Source organism: Brachyhypopomus gauderio, chromosome 7, assembly GCF_052324685.1.
Source record: "Brachyhypopomus gauderio isolate BG-103 chromosome 7, BGAUD_0.2, whole genome shotgun sequence".
NCBI lineage: Eukaryota > Metazoa > Chordata > Actinopteri > Gymnotiformes > Hypopomidae > Brachyhypopomus > Brachyhypopomus gauderio.
The window spans coordinates 11241213-11262497 of NC_135217.1; the positions used below are offsets into that span (position 1 = coordinate 11241213).

Consider the following 21285-nt stretch of genomic DNA (forward strand, 5'->3'; position numbering starts at 1 on the left):
AACGTTGTTTTTTTGGAAACAAAAATTGACAATTTGGACATTGTTTAAATATGTATTTTATTTAATATTAAACAAATGAATGCACATCATCCTGGACAATTTTTCAATACACAAAGTCATAGCAGCAAGCAAATTAACTACAACGTGGAGAAAAAATTACCAAAACTTGACAGTAATGTTGTTGATATGTAAAATGAAAATACCTAAACTGTTCATGAGCATGTACAACAGCAATATACAAACAGCAAAGAAATTACTGCTTTTCAGGGTGTCTATAACTGTGTTAGTTAAACCAGTCATTAGATTTGCAAGCAAGAAAAACAACAGTTGATTCCTGCTCACAGACTGAATGAGACACACCTCATCCAATTTTTTTCTTATTCTTCCTTCTGTCTGTAAACCCCCAGCTGGATTCCAAGAAGTTGACACAAGTGAGGAATTTGACACCACTTTGGCAAAAAGCAACACAATATCAGCCAAGCTCAAACAAAAAAGAAAAAACATGGACTGGGCCACAGTCCATATACAGAATGAGAGGTTTGCCATTCGACGTGAAACTGGCTCTATATACACCTGGCAAATGAATAAAAGTACCCATAGTGCAAAGCTTCCCAAGAGAAGGTTCCGGACCACCCGAATCCAGTCTTTAACCAGAGTCCTATTCCGCATAAGATAGTCACCGACTTGTACTCCAGCAATGTAAATAGCAACATAACCAATCACAGAGAAAATTCCTTCTCTGTTGGCCTGTAGAAAACTATGGCGTTCATTGCTGTGGATGATGAAGTTCTTCAAGTCTGTTGTCTCCAGGATGACTTGGTAAACTCCACTTAGCAGCAAGGCCAGGAGCCAGGACCTACTGACAGGAAAAATGGAGAGAAGAGCAGACGCCACCACCCTCACCACAGCCAGAGTGAAGAAGAAGTTCCAGTGGACACCGTACTCCGTCACATGTTCATGGTAACCTGACGTCTTCAGGCTCATCAGCCTTAACACGCCAAGAAGGACCAGAGGCCAGACAGAAAGGAGCTGCTTCATCACATAGTGAAACTTTGAGCCCTGAGCCTCTTTGCCCCTGGCTTCAGGACAGACCAGTGCATTGGCCATGACATATGCTCCCACGCCAAAGTCCATCACCCCTGTCCCATATGATTCCGTCTTTGCGTACCGCCTTGGGAACACATTGAAGTCCACAGCCAAGATGCTGATGGCCGTCTTCACGTTGACCAGCACTCTGAACACGGTCACAAAGGGGACGAGGTTGGACTCCACGTGGGTATGCATAAATCTCTCCAGCGAACTCTGGAAGGTCCCATGAAGACGTGTCTTCTGGTTTCCATACAAGAGAATCAGCACAGAAATGTCAGCCACAGCCAAACCTACTACAACCATGTGAAGAATGTCACTGAGAACTGTGCACGAGAAGACCAAAGGCACGATCAGCATAGAGAAATCCAGCAGGAGGTGGGTAGCAGTGCCGAATGGGAGAGCGCCTTTACTCAGGTGAAAGGTGATCAGGAACAGCCCTCTGCTGAGAAGACAGAGAGGGGCCAGGATGCACCCCAGGGACACTTCTGCCAGGGTTGTGCCATTGAGGTTGCTGAGAAATGCAATCTTCTCTTCAGCCTCAGCCATTGCCTGGGACAATACGAGTTCTAGTGATAGACCATTATCAAAATATGCATGCAACACAAAATAAAGTTACTATGGTAATAATAAATTAGAATACCTATACATTGTACATCTACAATGATTAAAGCATTTTGATATCAAGAATCAATTAGAACTCGTTTAAAACTTTACAACAAAGCAATGTTGCAGTTTAACTAAGTTGCAGTCGTTTGTTTTAAACCGTGCTGACGGAGGAGAGATGTGCTAGAATCACACTTTTCCTTATCAACTAGCAACACCGATACTAGCAACGAGTGAGAGATCCCACACCTGTAAATGAACACTGAAAATGAAAAGAAATCGAGATATTCAACCTACCTCTACACTTGGGATGTATGGAGAAAAATCTAAGTGCACTTATTTAATTTTTCACAGCAAACGTAATACAACTAGCTAGCACTGGCTTCAACGCTAGTCTGCCAATCCAAATTTGAGTATTGATGATAAATGATGATATATAACATTACGTGCATTCAGTAGACGTACATGTATTTCAGCTCACGGTCTACTTTTTTAGTTTCTGGTTAATGGATTTCAAACGTTTTAGTTGCCTTAAAGCCTCCGTTCTGTTGCGCGTGTGTATTCATTTCCGTGTGTAGCTGGGCGTTCCTGTGTGATACGTCACTCGGAGGGCGTGTCTCCGGGTTTTTGAATCATGACGTTGCCGCACGTCCATCCGCCGGTGTGAGCGCTGTGAACGGCGAGGCGGGCGGTGTGTCCTTCACTCTGGAACTTTATGATAGAGCAGTGAAAAAGACACAAATAAGTAACCCAATGGCGTGGTCGTGTTGTTAGAAGCTACTGGAAACGTGCCTTCATGGTTCTTTTCTTATGGCAAATGTTAAAAGCGAACACATTTGTTCATATTCGTCTGAAGGGAATATAGAAACTTGTGCCAAATCCATGAATTTTCAAAAGGGTGGAGGGACACGACATCAAGGAAAGGTACGTTGTGCTAACACGTCCTATATAGCCAGCGGTAACTAGCTTGTTTATCATTGTGGACAGAGACATTGTTGTGGACATTTACAACTTTACTGAATTATTTCCCTTATTTGACATCTCTCGCTGTATAAGTCCTTCATTTATAGATGGTTAATGGTGGGCTAAAAACCTAACTAGCTTGTCAGCAGCTGTAGTTTGTACGGGCCACGAGCGATAGAGAAGTGAGCCATCATTTTTTATCTTCAATTTTTCAAATTTATCAGTATTTTGGTTTTGGTTTAAATATTTTTTACTATAACGATTAAAACTTGTTGAGCAAGTTAGAAGTAAGCTTTATAAATAGTTATTATGTTCTTAATTATGGATGCCTGTGCAGTGATTTCCGCAGCTCATGGCCAGATTGTGTCTGGATTAGGCAGCTGTCAGGTTAATCTCACACAGGTCACCACACTGAAGCCCTGCACGAGATTATTTAGGTCTGTAGTGAACACGTTACAGCCTGTCTAAAGCACCTTATTATGTAAATAAGGAGTAAATACACTGGCTTTGTGTTGATATGAGCTAATATGAGTCTTCAGCTCAAGTCGTGTTTTCCTAATTACTTGTGCCAGTTGTCTGTGACCCCAGTATCTGAATAAGCAAATATGTAGTTGCTAGCTCAATATTTCCATAGCTGTGCTGGAAACATGGCCTGAACTAGACAATTTCAATACAATGAACCCAGACAAGTAATCACAGTCAGCAGATTACAAACTACAAATTGTTATGATGTACAGATCAGTGCGTTGGTGAACTATGTCCTTACAGGGTGTCCACATTTCAGAAGTCATATGGTGTTGTCAAAACAAAATGTTCGGAGTGATGTGCCAAACCCTGTCTCTCACATAACTGTCTCATCGCATAACTATGGCGATGGCTAAGCCACAAACATTCTGTTTAGCAGTCTGGTTGAGCAGGCCTCTTACACCACACACTTTTCAGTGTCCACCAAATACATGTGCATCTGTAGCACCCTATGGATTATGGAGACTTGCATCCATCCGTCAGACTGGGTGTATGAGTGGGACTATAGTCTGTTATTAACAGTTTAAGTCAGATAACTTCCTCCTGCCTTTCATTCTGCTTCTCACATACAGAACAGGAGACCATATTTCACAATTTGAATGGTTTCCTTTAAGGGGTTTGGTGTGGATAACCAACACACCACTGTTGCAGGTCTTGGGGGACTTCAGGGATTATTTTTTGCTTTATTGCTTGCAGCTGTGGCTCAAGATAACTCGTTGACACTTATGGTGCACAATTGTACCATGATTTTCACATCAACGTAAAATGAAAGTTCAAATCGTCTTTTTCCATTTAAATTTTCAGAGTAATTTGAATTTTAATGTAGCCAATGGAACTGCTTCATGCACAACCCCTGCTGTACATCTTTAGCTACAGAAACTAGATCAAAGGGTCACACACACACACACACACCTTTTGGTCTGAGTAAGGATTATGTACAAGTATAAGTAGTAGCATTAAAATAATTTTTGCATATAGAAAAATTATACCCATATCATTTATATGTCCATTTTCCAACCCTGTAATCAATATTCACTATGATGACCAAACCTACGTTATCCTGCTGTTTACTGCTTTCCCTCAGTAAGGGTGGGTTATGCTAATTCAGTGCCAGAGTATCCATACCAGCAGTACTCGGGACTCTGCTAGTCGGGGCAGTGTAGGCATGAGGTTCTGCTCTCTGGTGTTGTTCTAGCGACCAGCGTCCACCCACACAGCATGATTACACACAGGATTACACAGTATCAGCTCCTGGACTGACTTGAAGGCTGAAGCACCACTGTCATTAGACATCTGGCTCTGGGGTCCTTGCTCTGCAGGGTTTTAGCGTAATTCTCAAAGGAAGGAGTGATGAGTTTATTATGTACACTTGCCATATGTTACAGTGAACTGAAAGGTGTGTGTCTGTGTGTGTTTCAGCACAGCTGTCACTTCTACACTGAAGGTAGTTGACTCTGTGTCCGCCTCTCTTGACTCCTGTCATGAGTGTCCTGGGGTTGACCAGATAGCATACATTACCTAGATGTGTTTACATATGTATCTCGGCTCCCTTTGAAGATGCATTTTCATTGACTGACTTGTTTCCTGTTGTTGTAAACCATATGTCCATAAAAATACCCTCAGCATATGTGCAGTAGACATACAACTAAATCAAATTATTCTATATCCCTTGTATAGGTACATGGGTATATCAAAACCTCAGGTCTTTACTGCAGTGTAGTTAATGCACCTAATATTAATGGACTATGTGCAATGTGCAAAACACAGTAGATGTTCCAATAGACATGGTACAATAGATACTGTATGCTGCATAAACACTTGGTGCATATGTGTTTATTATTATTATACAGGCAAGACATTGCTCATCCAAGCTGTGTTAGTGGTACAAAGTGGGTAGCAACAGAGACGGCAATAAACACGTTGTCTGTGAAGAGTCATCATTGCTCTCCCTTTAATCTGGTAATTAGGAGAGTGCATTACATGGTTGGCGTAGCTCCAGGAGTGATTATGCTCATTAATGTTAGCGAGTAGCCTTGTTGGATGTAGTTTAGGTGGAGTATTTAATGTGCTGACCTTTAATGTGAGCTGTTCACAATGAGGTTGATTGTGTTGAGTAAGGAATATTCCAGCCACATTTTAACATGTACAAATGCATCTCAGTAAATTAGAGAGTTTCAGTAGGCCAACATTTCTGGAAATAATACATTTTTTCAGTTGATCTTATATAATGTTCTAATTTTGTGAGATAATGATTTTGAGGTTTCATTGACTAAGTCATAATCATCATTAACAGAAATAAACACTTCTGTTTGTCATGAATCTATAAAATGTGTTTCACTTTTTGTATTGAATTACTGAAATAAATTTCATGATATTTTAATTTATTGACATGCACCTGTATGCACTTGCATAGATAAGTTGTTCTGCCAGTAAAAAGTGTTTGTGTGTGCCTGTGTTTGTGTGTGCCTGTGTTTGTGTGTGCCTGTGTTTGTGTGTGCCTGCCCCTGCGTGCGCCTGCCCCTGCGTGCGCCTGCCCCTGCGTGCGCCTGCCCCTGCGTGCGCCTGCCCCTGCGTGCGCCTGCCCCTGCGTGCGCCTGCCCCTGCGTGCGCCTGCCCCTGCGTGCGCCTGCCCCTGCGTGCGCCTGCCCCTGCGTGCGCCTGCCTCTGCGTGCGCATGCTCTCTGCAGGTGAATGGAGTGGGAGAGCAGGGCCAGACTTGTAGACAGTCTTTCTGTGACTCACTGGGTGGAGATGTCGGAGCATTCCTGGTGGATGAAGATGAGCTCCACACCTATGATGACCTCACCAAAGTGAACCCTGTGACACCAACCACAGGTACGTGGGCACATCACCCAACAAGACTTAAACATTCAATTAAAGGTTTTGGCACTTTTGTTTTTGATGTTTGAAGTTATTACAGAATGACATTGCAGATCATCTTCATAATCAGATCATCTTCATAATCAGATCATCTTCACAACACCCTGATATTTGATGTGAAGAAATGCTTTTTGTGAGATGATGTCTTCCACTATACACAGATAGTGAAGGCATTATCTCTGGTATATCCTTAAGCTGTAGCTTTGCTTTTAAATGCGATCTTTCTTTCTTCCTTTTTTCTTTTATGGTGTGTGTGTGTGTGTGTGTGCATCTGCATGCATACACATGCGTGCATTCCTGCTCGTGTGTGTTTGTGGTGTGTGCCGCAGTGTTGAAGTGTCTGCAGGCTCGCTATGGAGCGAGAGTGTTCTACACCCGCGCGGGCTGCACCCTGGTGGCCCTCAACCCCTTCCAGCCTGTCCCCCACCTCTACTCCCTGGATGTGATGCACGAGTACCACTGTGCTGCCCAGCCCCAGGTACACCTCCAGCACCAATCAGCATCTAATACACCCCTGTACCTCAGCACACCTGGAGCAAGTCTGATGTGAAAACGGATGAATGCGTTTATAAGTTATTTTCATAACAAAGCTGCTAAATGCTACATTATCTTCTATATAATTTTAGTAACATTATCCTGCATCAGCAGATATGGACATTATGCAGCCAGTGCACATTGCCATATTGACTGGTATTAATTTGAATGTGCTGGCATGTACTTTATGTGATTGAAGTCTAAACACCATGGCTGTTATAAAGTGCCACTCTCTGTTGACCATATGTATTTTGCACATCAAGCACTAGCAAACTTCTTGCTTGAGGACCCCAAGTAGGATAAACACAAAGACTTAGTGTGACATTTCCTCTGTTGACTCTTACCAGCTTTCATCGATTTCTTTGGAGTTCTGCGTCACTTTATTGATGCAGGTGACTGACTGGCTATTCATTACCAGGTTTCTAGCATTGTATTACTGCAGGACAACCTTGGGCTGGTGTTTGTTTTGCCTCTTGGGTGTATTTCAAGGTGGAACAGTGGATCAGAACATCTACCAGAACAAGCTAACGGCAAATGTCCGTACGCTGTGTTCACCCTGGTGGTTCAGCCTCCTGGACCCAGCAGTAACACGGACGGTGTCGGCAGTGTGTCGTCTGCCTGGCCCACGCTCACGAGGCACTCGGAACTGCTTGTTTGTGCTTCAAGGGTTATGGCAGTGTGCCGCTATAGTCAGGACTGTTCCCCAGTACCACGGGGGTGTTCCTTCCTTCACTGCGCTCCTCTGACCCGTAGACGGAGCTGTTCACATTAACCTGGCAGTGCAAAAGGCCACGGCGCTGTAACAGAAGGAGGCTGGGAGGTTCAGTCCAGCTCACTGAGCCAAACACAGCCTGCGTTTCTTTCTCGTTCTCCTCAGCCTTGTTTCTGGTGACCTCACCATGTCTTATCAACTCGTATTCTGGAGCCACACTATTTACACCTTGTTGGATAATTTGCTCAGATGTGTTGGTGTGATATTGCTGTGTAAACCTACTCCTTGATGGAAAACAATATCCAGTCCAAACTGGAAAAGCATTGTTAGGTTCTTGTGTGTTCTAACCGGTGTCCGTCCTTGTGCAGGACTATAAGCCGCACATCTTCATTGTGGCGGAGGAGGCGTACAGGAACGTGCGGGGCCAGGCGGAGCCCATCAACCAATCACTAGTGGTCTCGGGGGAGAGCGGAGCTGGGAAGGTGGGGGGAGCTCCGGCTCTTGACCTGTTCTGGATGGGCCCAGTTCTTTATATTCCGGGCCTTTGTTCTTTTGTGTGGTCGCCGTCGTCATTTCTGCGTTTCTCTTCTCCAGACGTGGACATCACGCTGCCTGATGAAGTACTACGCTACCGTGGCTGCCTCGTCACACAGGTCCCGCCTCCTTCCACGGGTCACGCCTCCTGCCACAAGTCCAATCTCCTCCCACAAGAGCCAGAACACGGTGGAGAGGATTGAGAGACGTGTTCTGGATTCCAACCCTGTCATGGAGGCTTTCGGTGAGAGAGAGAGAAAGAGAGGCAGATAGACAGACAGAGAAAGGGGAGGGCAACAAAAAGAAGAAAAGAAAGGATGAGATGCAAGCACGGAAAGTGGTGGGTGGTTTTTAGAGGTGGTGCAGAGCTGTGAGGGGTGAGTGTTGCACAGCTCAGTGGAGCAAGACTGCAGAACGGAGAAGCAGAAGTGATCTTGACTGACTTCTCCTCATGGTCTTCCAGGTGTATCTGAAGATTTGTCCTTGTTGAGTTCCAGAAGGTTGTCCATTTGTCCGTTTTCTCCCTCTCCCCTTCACTCTTCTTTCTCCTGACCCCACAGGCAACGCCTGCACTTTACGTAACAGCAACAGCAGCCGCTTCGGAAAATACATCCAGCTCCAGCTGAACAGGTCAGTCCCGTTATGCCCTCCGTTTGTTTACACTCGGCCTTTGTTTTCCATTACTCCCCACTGGTGCCTGATTAGAGGTGATGGAGGCGGAGCTAAGCAGTAGGGCTGTGTGTGGCTCTCTTTGTCCCGCAGTTCCCAACAGCTGGTAGGGGCGTCTGTGCAGACCTATCTGCTGGAGAAGACCAGGGTGGCCTTCCAAGCTCCTAACGAAAGGAACTTCCATATATTCTACCAGGTGAACATGGTGTTACTGGGTCTCACTTGCTTGATCCTGTAGAGCACAGGTGTCAAACCCAAATGTGGCATGCTGCGTCATTTTATGTGGCCCGCGAGAGCTTAATAAGCTTAATTTATCCAAAAATAAATAAATAAATAAAAGTCAAATACGTGAAGTGACCAAAAACTACATTTCCCACAATTATTTTACCCTCGAAGTGACGACATCTCAACACTGCAGTGTTTCCACATCGATGCAATTTTCCCCATAAGTGTAATTGAGAAATACAAATAATGATCCCAAAACATCCAGGAAGAGTGAAATTGATGCAGATGGAAAGTTGTTTCAAGAAAGATGGGAAGGCAAATACATGTTTGCTTCAAGGAAAAAAAACGGAATGTCTTTTGTGTTATGAAGCTGTGGCGTACAATCTACGTAGGCATTTTGAGACCAAACGCGTAGCTAAATATGCCAAAATTAGGAATCAAGAACAACAAATTGCCAAAGTATTTAATGGCAAACTGCGATCGCAACAGAATGTGTTCGCGAAAGCCACAACCACAAACAATGCAGCAATAAAAGCTAGCTTTGTTGTGGCTGAAGAAATCTTTTTCAAAGGGAGCGTTTTTGAAGTGTTTGAACAAACTTTGCTGTTATTTTTCTTTATTCACTTGGATAGTTTGATCATTGATTGATCACCAACCATGTCGGTTTCAGATCCTAAAAAAAATTTGTTAATACCTAAGCAAACACATTTTTTTATCTATGCAAATATATAGGTAATAATTGTAACTTGAATAAGTAATAAATTCAGAGTTAATTAACATTAAGGAGTAGGTACATTTATAAGTTTGTGGGGAAACTGATATGCTGATGTGGCCCTCGGTGAAAATGAGTTTGACACCCCTGCTGTAGAGGTTGTGTCTTGCATCCTCTCTGATGCCCCAGTCCCATTTAAACAAGACTCCTGTGACCTGTGTGTGTGTGTGTGTGTGTGTGTGTGTGTGTGTGTGTGTGTGTGTGTGTGTGTGTGTGTTTCTGCTTGTGGTTCAGATGTTGAGAGGAGCGACAGAAGAGCAGAGGCAGCAGTGGGGGATGCAGCACCACCAAAAGTTTACCTGGTTGCCAAATGCGGAGAAAACCCTCGAAGGTTCCCATTCATCTCTGCATCTTTGTCTTGAGGTCTAAGAAAAGGTTTGGAGTATTATGAGACATGGTGGAATTTTTCCTTTTTTTCTATATATCTCAACAGAAGATCGTTTCCAAGAAACGGTGGACGCCATGGCCAGCCTGGGCCTCGATACAGACCAGCAGGCAGAAATATTCCAGGTGAGATACGAGAGAAGACCTCTTCCATCATGATCAGGTGTTTCCTGACCACCTGTGTTGCCTCTCTGCTCTTTGCCTTCATGCTGACGTGTCTGCCGATCGGTGGGTTGTAGGTCATGGCGGGCATTCTGCACCTGGGCGAGGTAAGCTTCCGCCCCGCCGCTGCAGAGTCCGAACGCTGTGAGCTCAACGAAGAGTCTGAAGGTAACGGAGGTCGTTATTGTGCTGTTCAACTATCTGTTCCATTTGCACTCTCAGGTTTTGGATCTCTGGGCTCAGAGTGAAGTCGTTGGGCGTAAAGCATTTTCTTTGGAGAAACTCCATTTTTATCCAAAAATATCCCATTTGATCAGGAACCAGATTTAGGATGCCACCTGTGTGCTTCGATCATGGCATCTACGCCCGTGCGCGTGTGTGTGTTTGCGCAGGTTCCCTGCAGAAAGCTGCCGCCCTGCTCCGTGTGCCTGCCAGCGATCTGGAGGCACGGCTGAGTGTGCGGACGCTGCGTGCGGGCCGCCAGGGCGTCCTGCTCAAGCCCTGCTCCCAGGACGAGTGCGGGGTGCGGCGGGACTGCCTAGCCAAAGTCATCTACGCCCAGTGAGCTGCACACCACCCTGCACCACATTCTCCACCACCCAACAACCCAACCAGAACCTCATCTTGCTCCACACGCTCCGCCACAGGTCACCCTGTATCACAGTCCACTCACCACAACCATAGCTGGTCAACCAATATCGTTGTCTCTGAGAAAGCGTCGTGCACGTGTTTGTAAACTTTTGTTTTATTAAATATGTTAGTCTTAACAAATAAATAACATGACAAAGCAGATAACAGTGGTAACTTGGGAACAGATGCTTGTAAGTCTCAAAAGGTGCTGTTATTGATTCTGTGTATATGGTGCTGTTATTGATTCTGTGTATATGGTGCTGTTATTGATTCTGTGTATGGTTCTGTTTGGCAGCCTCTTTGAATGGTTGGTCGCCTTCATCAACAGCAGCATGTGTGCCAATGACTCCAGCTGGTGTAACTTCATCGGTGTGTGAGCTGTTAACCTCCTGGGACGCAAACAGAATGTCAGCTCTACAACCTGATGTTCTAATCCCCTCACCTCATCTTTGACCCCGCCTCTCTCGACCAAACCCCGCCTCTCCCCTCCCACAGGCCTGCTGGATGTCTACGGCTTCGAGTGCTTCCTGGTCAACAGCTTGGAGCAGCTGTGCATAAACTATGCCAACGAGAAACTGCAGCAGCACTTTGTGACGCACTACCTGCGGGCCCAGCAGGACGAGTACGTGGCCGAGGGCCTGCATTGGTCCTTCATCCGTTACCAGGACAACCAGGGCTGCCTGGACCTGATCGAGGGCAGCCCTGCCAGCATCTTCTCCCTGCTCAATGAGGTCCGCCTTGACTCTGCCTCTCGCACATGCTATTGTGTAGTGTGGCTAAGATCCGGCCCTCGGCCAGTCCACGTCTTTGTTCCGTCCCAGATCCTCCAGACAGGCAGGGCTGCAGAGCACTTAATTGTCATGTCCTGGAGCAGAGTAAAAACGTGGACTGGCAGAAGGCCCACACGGACTGGATTGCACGCATCACCACAGAGTACAGACACAGCACAGTATAGCACAGTCCCTGGTCTGTAGGTCGATGTTCAGTATTGATGTGGTACAGTATAGTGTAGTATGGACTGATGGAGGACAGTGGTGCGCTCTCTCCCTCCCCTGCCTTCTCCGTTTGTCCTCCAGGAGTGTCGTCTGAACAGGCCATCGGACGCTGAGCAGTTCTGCGTGCGTCTGCAGAAGGAGCTCTCGGACAGTGGGCACATGAGCTGGGACAAGTTCAGCAAGCAGCCGCACTTCATCGTGACTCACTACGCGAGCCCCGTCACTTACCGCGTCCACGGCATGATGGAGAAGAATAAGGTACTGCATGGGCGCATATGCGTGTTCCCCTTCCCATGATGTACGCATATGCGTGTTCCCCTTCCCATGATATACGCATATGCGTGTTCCCCTTCCCATGATATATACGCATATGCGTGTTCCCCTTCCCATGATGTACGCATATGCGTGTTCCCCTTCCCATGATATACGCATATGCGTGTTCCCCTTCCCATGATATACGCATATGCGTGTTCCCCTTCCCATGATATATACGCATATGCGTGTTCCCCTTCCCATGATGTACGCATATGCGTGTTCCCCTTCCCATGATATATACGCATATGCGTGTTCCCCTTCCCATGATGTACGCATATGCGTGTTCCCCTTCCCATGATATATACGCATATGCGTGTTCCCCTTCCCATGATATATACGCATATGCGTGTTCCCCTTCCCATGATATATACGCATATGCGTGTTCCCCTTCCCATGATATATACGCATATGCGTGTTTCCCTTCCCATGATGTACGCATATGCGTGTTCCCCTTCCCATGATGTACGCATATGCGTGTTCCCTTAGGTATTATTGAAGAACCCATGCAGGCTTTTTGCTCTCAGATAGACCGCCCAGTGGCCATTTTATTTTTACTCTCTGCATTCACTCATAACTAAGAAAGTGAGTGCATGCATTATCTAAATGGAAAAGCACTCCACTAAGCAGGATTCAGTCAGTGAATAGGACATACAGACAACCTATTAGTGCCGATGAGCTCCGTGTGTGTTCCTGTTGGCCCCTCACTATGTGCATGTGTGCGTGCGTGCCTGTGTGTGTAGGATCCAGTCCCCCCTGAGCTCCTTGGTTTGCTACAGCAGTCGGAGGACCCTCTGCTGCGGAGCCTCTTTGCAGGTTCAGGTGATGTGGGACACGGGCCCCGGGGCCCCAACAAAGTCCCCACCGTTGTCTCCAAATTCAAGGTAAACCAGAGGCCAGTGAACAGTATAGGAATATCATGCGTAATTAATGGGAGGTGTGTGTGTGTGCATGTATGTACACTCACTGGCCACTTTATTAGATCATGGGTTAAAGTTCTCCGTCACTACGACGGATTTCCGTCATTTGATTTTTTGGGGGGAAAATTCCGTCAAATCATAATAATAAACCACACACGCGCGTGCTATCTGTTTTTTGGCCGAAATATTATTCTCACTGGCGCTCATCAGCACTGGATGGATGACGGCGGTGTCATTTGATTGACTTGCGGGTCCGCCTTCAGATTTTCGTTACATCCCTCCTTATATTTTCTGGAGAGACCGTGTCGTGTCTCCGAAACGATGTGGTAGTAGAAAGAAACACCCCTCAAAAACGGGAATAAACATTTACCTGACGAATTTTAATGTTGCTTTGTGTTTCAGGTTTGAAAAGTGCTGGAATTTAGGCTAAAATACTTGAAAATGCTTGAAACTGTAACTACTTCGTTTCACAACAAATGGCTGTCAGACTGAACGGTTCTCTAGTATTACGTTAACAAATGCGAGCCTCTTGTAATTCCAGGACGAAACATGAGAGAACGTGAAGACGTTAAGATTGGGCGTTTTGAAAATAAACCACCATTAAATAATGTGATTAAAAAGCGAATTATGTCGAATCATTTCGAGTATATGTATAAATATTTAACTTTATTAAGTTTAACGTGCTGGGAAATATTGAAATGGACCTTGAAAGTGACATACAAGTGCTTGAATTGCACCTTGTAAAGGTGTATGAACTCCGCAAACATGACTACACCGCCGTCATCCATTCAGCGCTGATGAGCGCCAGTGAGAGAAGCATATTCTGGCTGTTTCTCAATTCAGGGGCTGCAGCCCACGAAGTGCGCATTTGTAGGCCGGTTACGTCACTGCGCCGCGACGAGGCTGTCCCAATTCGTGGACTCCTTCTTATGCGGCCGACGAATGTAGCCTTCAAAACCCCGAAAACGAAGGATGCATCTGAGTATCCTTCGCGTCCCACCATATCCCAGGATTCATTGCTCTATGAACAATAAACAGGCGGAGTCTAGTGTACGGGCCGAATAATTCGTTTTTAAATGTCGGTATTTTTTAAATATGGACATTTATACTGCAATGAGATGCTAAATAACATGCCAGTTATTAATGATATTGCAGGTAAACATGTGCTTTGAGTATTTACTAAACGTTTATCCGTAAAAGTAACGTAAAAGTAACGTTTATAAAAATACATTGAATTTTGTTATGAAGTTATACTTCCCGTCAAACGTGAATACATGTTCAACGCATTTTCTTTTAGGCATTTGTGGGTGATGTGATATTTGTCGGACAGCTCGCTAACACGTATGTAACGTATGAAACGGGGCAGAGCGTGGTCACGCAAACATACGTCTTGCGAAGACTAGACTGTCTCATTTAACAGCCGTGAGATGCAGCCTACCCTGCCTTCGAAGTGTGTGGCCACCGTGGGCTGCGGTCTACGCGGTCTACGTAGGCTGCAGCCCCTGAATTGAGAAACAGCCATAATCGAGGGTCCGCGCGCCGAAAATGACGTAATCGCGGTGGCTCCGATGACAGACTTTTCTTCATTTAGCTGACATTTACAGTCTGAGAAAATAGGCGCATTTCTTCCATTTAAAATGTCAACTTTTTATTTCTAAACCAATTTAACATGGATGGTGTTGTTCTGTTTGTATTTAAAATCTCTATCCAGTTGTGTGATTTAATTTGCCATTTTTGGATATTAAATTTTTTTGTAACATACCTACTTAAAGCAGGTAATCTTACGGCTTATGTTTTTGCGATAGTGAATCTGATAAAAACAAGAGAGCTTCATACCTTTTAAAACTCACCAGGATTCACTAAAATTGACTTGATCTTTAAATAATTTTCTGGAAGAGGACCCCCACATAACTCCGTTATATAAACATTTATGTACATTTATTGCTCAGGTGTTGCATTTTGTTCTTGCATAGATTCTCTCTTCTCTCCTTACACAGGCTGTTTAGATAAATATACTTTATAAATGTGTTTATTGTGTAGAATTAGGCAAAAGAGGCCTTGTCCCAACTACACCACATTGTCAGTAATTGCTGGCATTGTCTTTTGCCAGGAAAAATTTTCAGTCAAATGAAAATTTCTTGCTTTAACCCATGTATTAGATACACCCATCCAACTGCTCATTAACGCAAATGTCGAATCAGCCAACCCATGTCAACATTTAGGCTTGTAGACATGGCCAAGATGATCTGCTGCAGTTCAAACCGAGCATCAGAATGGGGAAGAAAGGTGATTTAAGTGACTTTGAACATGGCATGGTTATTGATGCAAGACAGGCTGGTCTGAGTGTTTCAGTAACATGCACAACCATCTCTAGGGTTTACACAGAATTGTCCAAAAAAGAGAACATATCCAGTGAGTGGCAGTTCTGTGGGCGCAAATGCCTTGTTGATGTAAGAGGTCAGAGGAGACTGGCCAGACGAGCTGATGGAACGGCAACAGTAGCTCAATTAAGTCGTTACAACCGAGGCATGCAGAAGAGCATCTCTGAACGCACAACACGTAGAACCTTCAGGCGGATGGGCTACAGCAGCACGAGACCACACCGGGTGCCACTCCTGTCAGCTAAGAACAGGAAAGTGAGGCTACAGTTTGCACAGGCTCACCAAAATTTGACAATAGAAGATTGGAAAAACGTTGCCTGGTCTGATGAGTCTCAATTTCTGTTGTGACGTTTGGATGGTACAGTTAGAATTGTCAACAACATGAAACCGTGAATCCATCCTGCCTTGTATCAACAGTTCAGGCTGGTGGTGGTGGTGGTGCAATGGTGTAGGGGATATTTTCCTGGCACACTTTGGGCCCATTAGTACCAATTGAGCAGCGTGTCAATGCCACAGCTTAATATTGTTGTTGACCATGTTCCTGTATGACCACAGTGTACCCATCATCTGATGGCTACTTCCAGCAGGACAACGCACCATGGCATAAAGCGTGAACACGAGAATGAGTTCACTGTACTCAAATGGCCTCCACAGTCACCAGATCTCAATCCAATAGAGCACCTTTGGGATGTGGTGGAACGGGAGATTCACATCATGGATGTGCAGCCGACAAATCTGCAGCAACTACGTGATGTTATCATATCAATATGGACCAGACTCTCTGAGGAATGTTTCCAGTAACTTGTTGAATCTGTGCTACAAAGGATTAAGGCAGTTCTGATGCAAAAGGGGGTCCAACCCGATACTAACAAGGTGTACCTAATAAAGTGGCCGGTGAGTATATACACTATATTGTCAAAAGTATTTGCTCATCCATCTAAATTATTGGAATCATTGTTCCAATCACTTCCATGGCCACAGGTGTATAAACTTAAGCACCTAGGAATGCAGACTTTGTGAAAGAATGAGTCACTCTCAGGAGCTCAGTGAATTCCAGTGTGGAACTGTGATAAGATGCCTCCTGTGCAACAAATCCAGTCGTGAAATTTCCTCGCTCCTAAATATTGCACAGTCAACTGTCCGCTGTATTATAAGAAAATGGAAGTGATTGGGAATGACAGCAACTCGGCCATGGAGTGATAGACCACGTGAACTGACAGGTCAGCAGATGCTGAAGCGCATATTGTGTAGAGGTCGCCAACTTGCTTCAGAGTCAATTACTACAGACGTCCAAACTTCATGAGGCCTTCAGATTAGCTCAAGAACAGTGCACAGAGAGCTTCATGGAATGGGTTTCCATGGCCAAGCAGCTGCATCCAAGCCGTACATCACCAAGTGTAATGTGTGTAGTGTCAGATGCAGTGGTGTAAAGCCACTGAACTCTAGAGCAGTGGAGGCGCATTCTCTGGAGTGATGATTCACGCTTCTCCATCTGGCAAACTGATGGATGAGTCTGGGTTTGACCAGGAGAACGCTACTTGTCTGACTTCATTGTGCCAAGTGTAAAGTTTGGTGGAGGGGGGATTATGGTGTGGGGTTGTTTTTCAGGAGCTGGGCTTGGCCCCTTAGTTCCAGTGAAAGGAACTTTGAATGCTTCAGCATACCAAGACATTTTGGACAATTCTAAGCTCCCAGTTTTGTGGGAACAGTTTGGAGCTGGCCCCTTCCTCTTCCAACAGGACTGTACACCAGTGCACTAAGCAAGGTCCATAAAGACATGGAGTCTGGTGTGGATGAACTTGACTGGCCTGCACAGAGTCCTGACCTCAACCCAATAGAACACCTTTGGGATGAACTAGAGCAGAGACTGAGCCAGGCCTTCTCGTCCAACATCAGTATGTGGCCTCTCAAGAGCGCTTCTGGAAGAATGGTCAAAAATCCCCATAAACACACTCCTAAACCTTGTGGACAGCCTTCCCAGAAGAGTTGAAGCTGTTCTAGCTACAAAGGGTGGACCAACGTCATACTGAACCCTATGGATTAGGAATGGGATGTCACTAAAGCTCATATGTGAGTCAAGGAAGGTGAGCAAATACTTTTTGCAATATAGCATATATATGTGTTTCAAATTAAAGTCTTTTTCATGCCCAGATGCTGTGATTGTTTCTCACCTGCTTTAACTGCACTGGTGAAAAATATACGTGCTTTGCCGTGTGGTGTGTGGTGTGGTGTGTGGTGGGTGTGTGTGTGTGGGTGTGTGTGTGTGGGTGTGTGTCTTGAATTAAACTTGGACAATAGAAGATGAAAAGGTTTTTAAACCGGTGTTGTGTAGAGCTCATTGGACAGTCTGATGAAGATTCTGCTCAGCACCACTCCACACTACACACGCTGCATCAAACCCAACCCTGACTGCAGACCGCTGGCCTTCAGGGAGGAGGAGGTGAGCACCACCACCACTCCCGTACGACGCTGATGTAGTTCTGTGTTGCGGAAGGTCATTTGACCTCGTGGCTGTTGTTGGCTGTTTTCAGGTGATGACCCAGCTGGAGGCCTGTGGTATAGTGGAGACCATTCACATCAGTGCAGCGGGTTTCCCCATCAGGTGCTGCACCACTCTCTCTGTCTCTATATTCATCCATCCATTCATCCATCCATCTATTCATCCAAAAATAGTCAGATAGTTAACCAATGTTGTTGTTGTTGTTGTTGTTATTATTATTATCTAATTAATGTACTGTGTACAGAAAGGTTATAGAATTAGTTTTTTCTTTAATTTATGAAGTGTATTGGACCATGACCCACGTACTCTGTCCCATTCATGTCTGTATTTGTGCAGAATTCCATATGGCAGCTTCATCCAGCGATACGGGCTGATTACCACCACTCAGCTCCCAGCTCAGATCAGTCCTGAGGACGGTGCGGGTCTGTCTCCCTTGCTCAGCAGCCTCTCCCTGTCCCTGCTGCCTTCGGACTTCTAACCTCTCTCTCTCCATCTGTCTCACTCTTTTTCTCTCTCTCTCTCTCTCCCCATCACTATCTCTCTCACTCTCGCTCCTTATCCCTCTTACTCACACTCTTAGAATTTGCTCAGAAGATTTAGTAGGCGTTTTTCTTACTCGATGTTTTTCCTTGAACTTTCTTTGAAATGTTCTCTGTGCTCTTCAGACCGTGTGAGCCATGCTGTCCAGGACATTGTGAACACTGTCCTGAAGACAAGTGCTGCTGACACCACCACCAACAACAACAACAATAACAACAACAACAACAACAGTACCAGCAGCAGCATGGTGCACTGTGGGAAGACCAAAGTATTCCTGACTCATCCCATGGTAATGACGCATCAGGGCATTCAGCTCTCAGTTGTTAATGGTCATTAAGGTAAACAGGGCATTTTCTGGATTTGAAAAGTGATGGAATATTGGCTAAAGTACTTTTAAATGCTTGAAATTGCACCTGTATTACATATAACAAATAGCTATCTGACTGAATAGTTTGCTTGTATTACAATACAAATGCAAGCAAGAAATGAACTGCCTTGTAATTCTAGTGTGAAACTTGAGAGAATGTAAAGACATAGTTTATTTTCAAAATGCACAATCATAAAAACATAAAAAGTATATGCTAGCTTGGTAGCTAAGCTAGCTACCGGAGCAAATCCTAACCAAATTAGCATATAAGCATACAGACACAGTATGTCTTTTATGTGATAAAGTTAATTCATTTTAATTATGTGTATATTTGTATAAATATGTAATTTACTACAGCTGTCAGGTGGAAAATATTGAAAACTGACATTCATTAAAAGTGTGTGAATTTGTCCTTGGAAAAGGTGTGTGAACCCTGGTTAAAGGTGTGTGAACCCTGGTTAAAGGTGTGTGAACCCTGGTTAAAGGGGTGTGAACCCTGGTTAAAGGTTGTTGATGAACAATGCTGTTTGTTTTGAGTCGACTGCAACTGATGCAGTTGCCATAAAGCAGTTGCTGAAACATTTCGAACCTGTGTGTGTGTGTGTGTGTGTGTGTGTGTGTGTGTGTGTGATAGTTGGCTCTGTTGGAGGCCCAGAGAGACAATGTGCGCTCCCACAAGGCATTTTGTGTGCAGTGCTGCTGGCGCCGGTACCGCCAACAACAGAGAATTATTAAGACTCAGTGCGCCACTCGCATACAAGCAGGTGTGAACACACACACACATATATATATATATATATATATATATATAATTACACACACACACATCTGAACGCTCCACAACACACTACTGATCCTCCTGTAGAAAAGGGAATAGGGCATGGCATTTAGAATGGTTTTGTTACAATCATATGGAGGTGGACGTGCTGATCCCAAATAAGCATTTTTGCTCTATTGATCTTGTGTGTGTGTGTGTGTGTGTGTGTGTGTGGGGTCTCAGCGGTGCGTGCGTGGCTGGTGAGGAGAGAGGTGAGGAGATGGCACAGAGCTGCCTCTGTCATACAGACCAGGTGGAGGTTTTGGAGGGTGAGTGTTTCACATGGGCCACATATTGTATGATTGTTTCCAAGGTGGTGGTATTTTGTTTCTGTTCTGTTACTTATTTTCTCCCCAAGCTTTTCTTCTACACCCTCACCACACACACACACACCTCTCCCTCTCTGTCTCCTAGTCTTGCCTGGATGCCCTGGCTGAGGCGGAGCTGGACAATGCCGAGGACCTGCAGGAGGAGGAGGAGGTCCTGCCCCCGCTGGCCCGTGTGCTGAGGGAGGGGGGCTCCGTGCAGCTCCCCAGCGTGGCGGAGCCTGTGGCCTTGTGCGCGTGGCCCCTGGGCCTGGCCGTGGCCTCTGCCCCACACCTCACCTTGACCTTCACCGCCACCGGCTTCCAGAGGCTGGCGTGCGTGATGGCCACTCTGAAGATCCCCTTCAGGCCAGGAGAGTACAAGGTGGAGACCAATCAGTTTAACCAGGGCGTGGCGTCCATCAGGGCCCAGCCGCAGGTGAGGTTCCTGCACCGGTGGACGGTGCTGGTACGTCTGGTACGTGTGGCTTCCACAGAGTTGTACATCCCTGCGTTGGTTTTGTCCTCCAGGTCTCTGTGAAGCTGCACATGCGGCGCTCACCCCTGCTCTACGCCGATATGTACCCGGGACACAACCACGGAGTGACCGGTTTCAACCAGATCCTGCTGGAGAAAACCTGATCCAAAGCCCATCCCCTCATCACCTCAGCGACACCAAGCCTACCCCAAATCGATGCACCTTTTTAGACGCACAAGCAGGAATACAACTACAACCCAGGGAGACGGATCACTTGCTGCCTTATCTGAGTATAATTGCACGTGGAGGTCTGCGTGAGTCTATCTATTTTGGCTGGTACGTACGTGCCTTCTGTTCCAAATGGAACGTTGTCAAGCTGCTGTAGGCCTTTTTTAATGTATTTATTCAGGGATTGACACTTCCTGTTTATGACTTGCTTTAAACCTGTCTAATCAATAAGGATCGTATCTTAAAGCCCACGTATCTGCTTGAAATTACAGTATATGACAGTGAGATTTATTTAATTACAGAAACATGGAAATAGAGACTGAGATAACTGGATATAAAGACCTAAAGTGGTTTAGACTAAATTACAGAATATGGTGTTTGTAAAGTAAAATATTTTATTTTTTGTAATATAAATTAAAATTATTATACCAGAAGACAGTCAAGTATTACTTGAATTCGTAATTCCATTTCTGTGCCGTTGTATACTGTATATCTTGTGTACTGTATGTACTGTATACTCGTGTATGGTTTTGCTTCAAGACTCTTTGCACCAAACTTTTACAAGGAAATGTGCACCTTGCAGTGTCTCCTGCCATATTAAGACAGCAAGACCATATTTGTATGCGTTTCCCTTTGTACTTTTTCAGGTTGAAAATGAAATTACACGTCCTCGCTTTATTGCTGTGTTTGTCTGAACAATAAAGAAAACCTAAAACTGTTGGCTCGTGCTGTTGTCTTGGTGATATGATGACATTACAGT

The 21285-nt window shown here is 45.1% G+C and overlaps 2 protein-coding genes across 6 annotated transcripts; one reads left to right on the top strand and one right to left on the bottom strand.

Annotated features, from left to right (window-relative positions):
• Positions 1-65: 65 nt before the first annotated feature.
• pigw (phosphatidylinositol glycan anchor biosynthesis, class W) lies at positions 66-2295 on the bottom strand. Of its 3 annotated transcripts, none has more exons than XM_077011685.1 (2): positions 1990-2295; positions 66-1655 (listed from the first exon to the last, which is right to left on the bottom strand). In XM_077011685.1, exon 2 carries the CDS (start codon positions 1633-1635, stop codon positions 157-159), a length of 1479 nt encoding a protein of 492 aa, XP_076867800.1. In that variant the 5' UTR covers positions 1636-1655; positions 1990-2295; the 3' UTR covers positions 66-156. The 3 variants fall into 3 exon arrangements, with proteins under 3 accessions (XP_076867800.1, XP_076867801.1, XP_076867799.1); XM_077011686.1 differs by having other exon boundaries at positions 66-1638; positions 2158-2294; XM_077011684.1 differs by having other exon boundaries at positions 66-1638; positions 1990-2294.
• Positions 2296-2338: 43 nt separating this feature from the next.
• On the top strand, positions 2339-21243 carry myo19 (myosin XIX). 3 transcript variants are annotated; one of them, XM_077011677.1, is made up of 24 exons: positions 2494-2616; positions 4600-4624; positions 5868-6015; positions 6390-6538; positions 7675-7788; positions 7901-8084; positions 8401-8470; positions 8603-8705; positions 9741-9837; positions 9940-10016; positions 10130-10220; positions 10445-10613; positions 10978-11051; positions 11178-11413; positions 11759-11935; positions 12733-12873; positions 17623-17730; positions 17822-17892; positions 18127-18212; positions 18456-18619; positions 19332-19461; positions 19698-19783; positions 19929-20258; positions 20351-21243. In XM_077011677.1, exons 4-24 carry the CDS (start codon positions 6506-6508, stop codon positions 20459-20461), a joined length of 2652 nt encoding a protein of 883 aa, XP_076867792.1. In that variant the 5' UTR covers positions 2494-2616; positions 4600-4624; positions 5868-6015; positions 6390-6505; the 3' UTR covers positions 20462-21243. The 3 variants fall into 3 exon arrangements, with proteins under 3 accessions (XP_076867790.1, XP_076867791.1, XP_076867792.1); XM_077011675.1 differs by lacking the exon at positions 4600-4624 and having other exon boundaries at positions 2339-2616; XM_077011676.1 differs by lacking the exon at positions 4600-4624 and having other exon boundaries at positions 2339-2616; positions 18127-18206.
• The last annotated feature ends 42 nt before the right edge of the window (positions 21244-21285 follow it).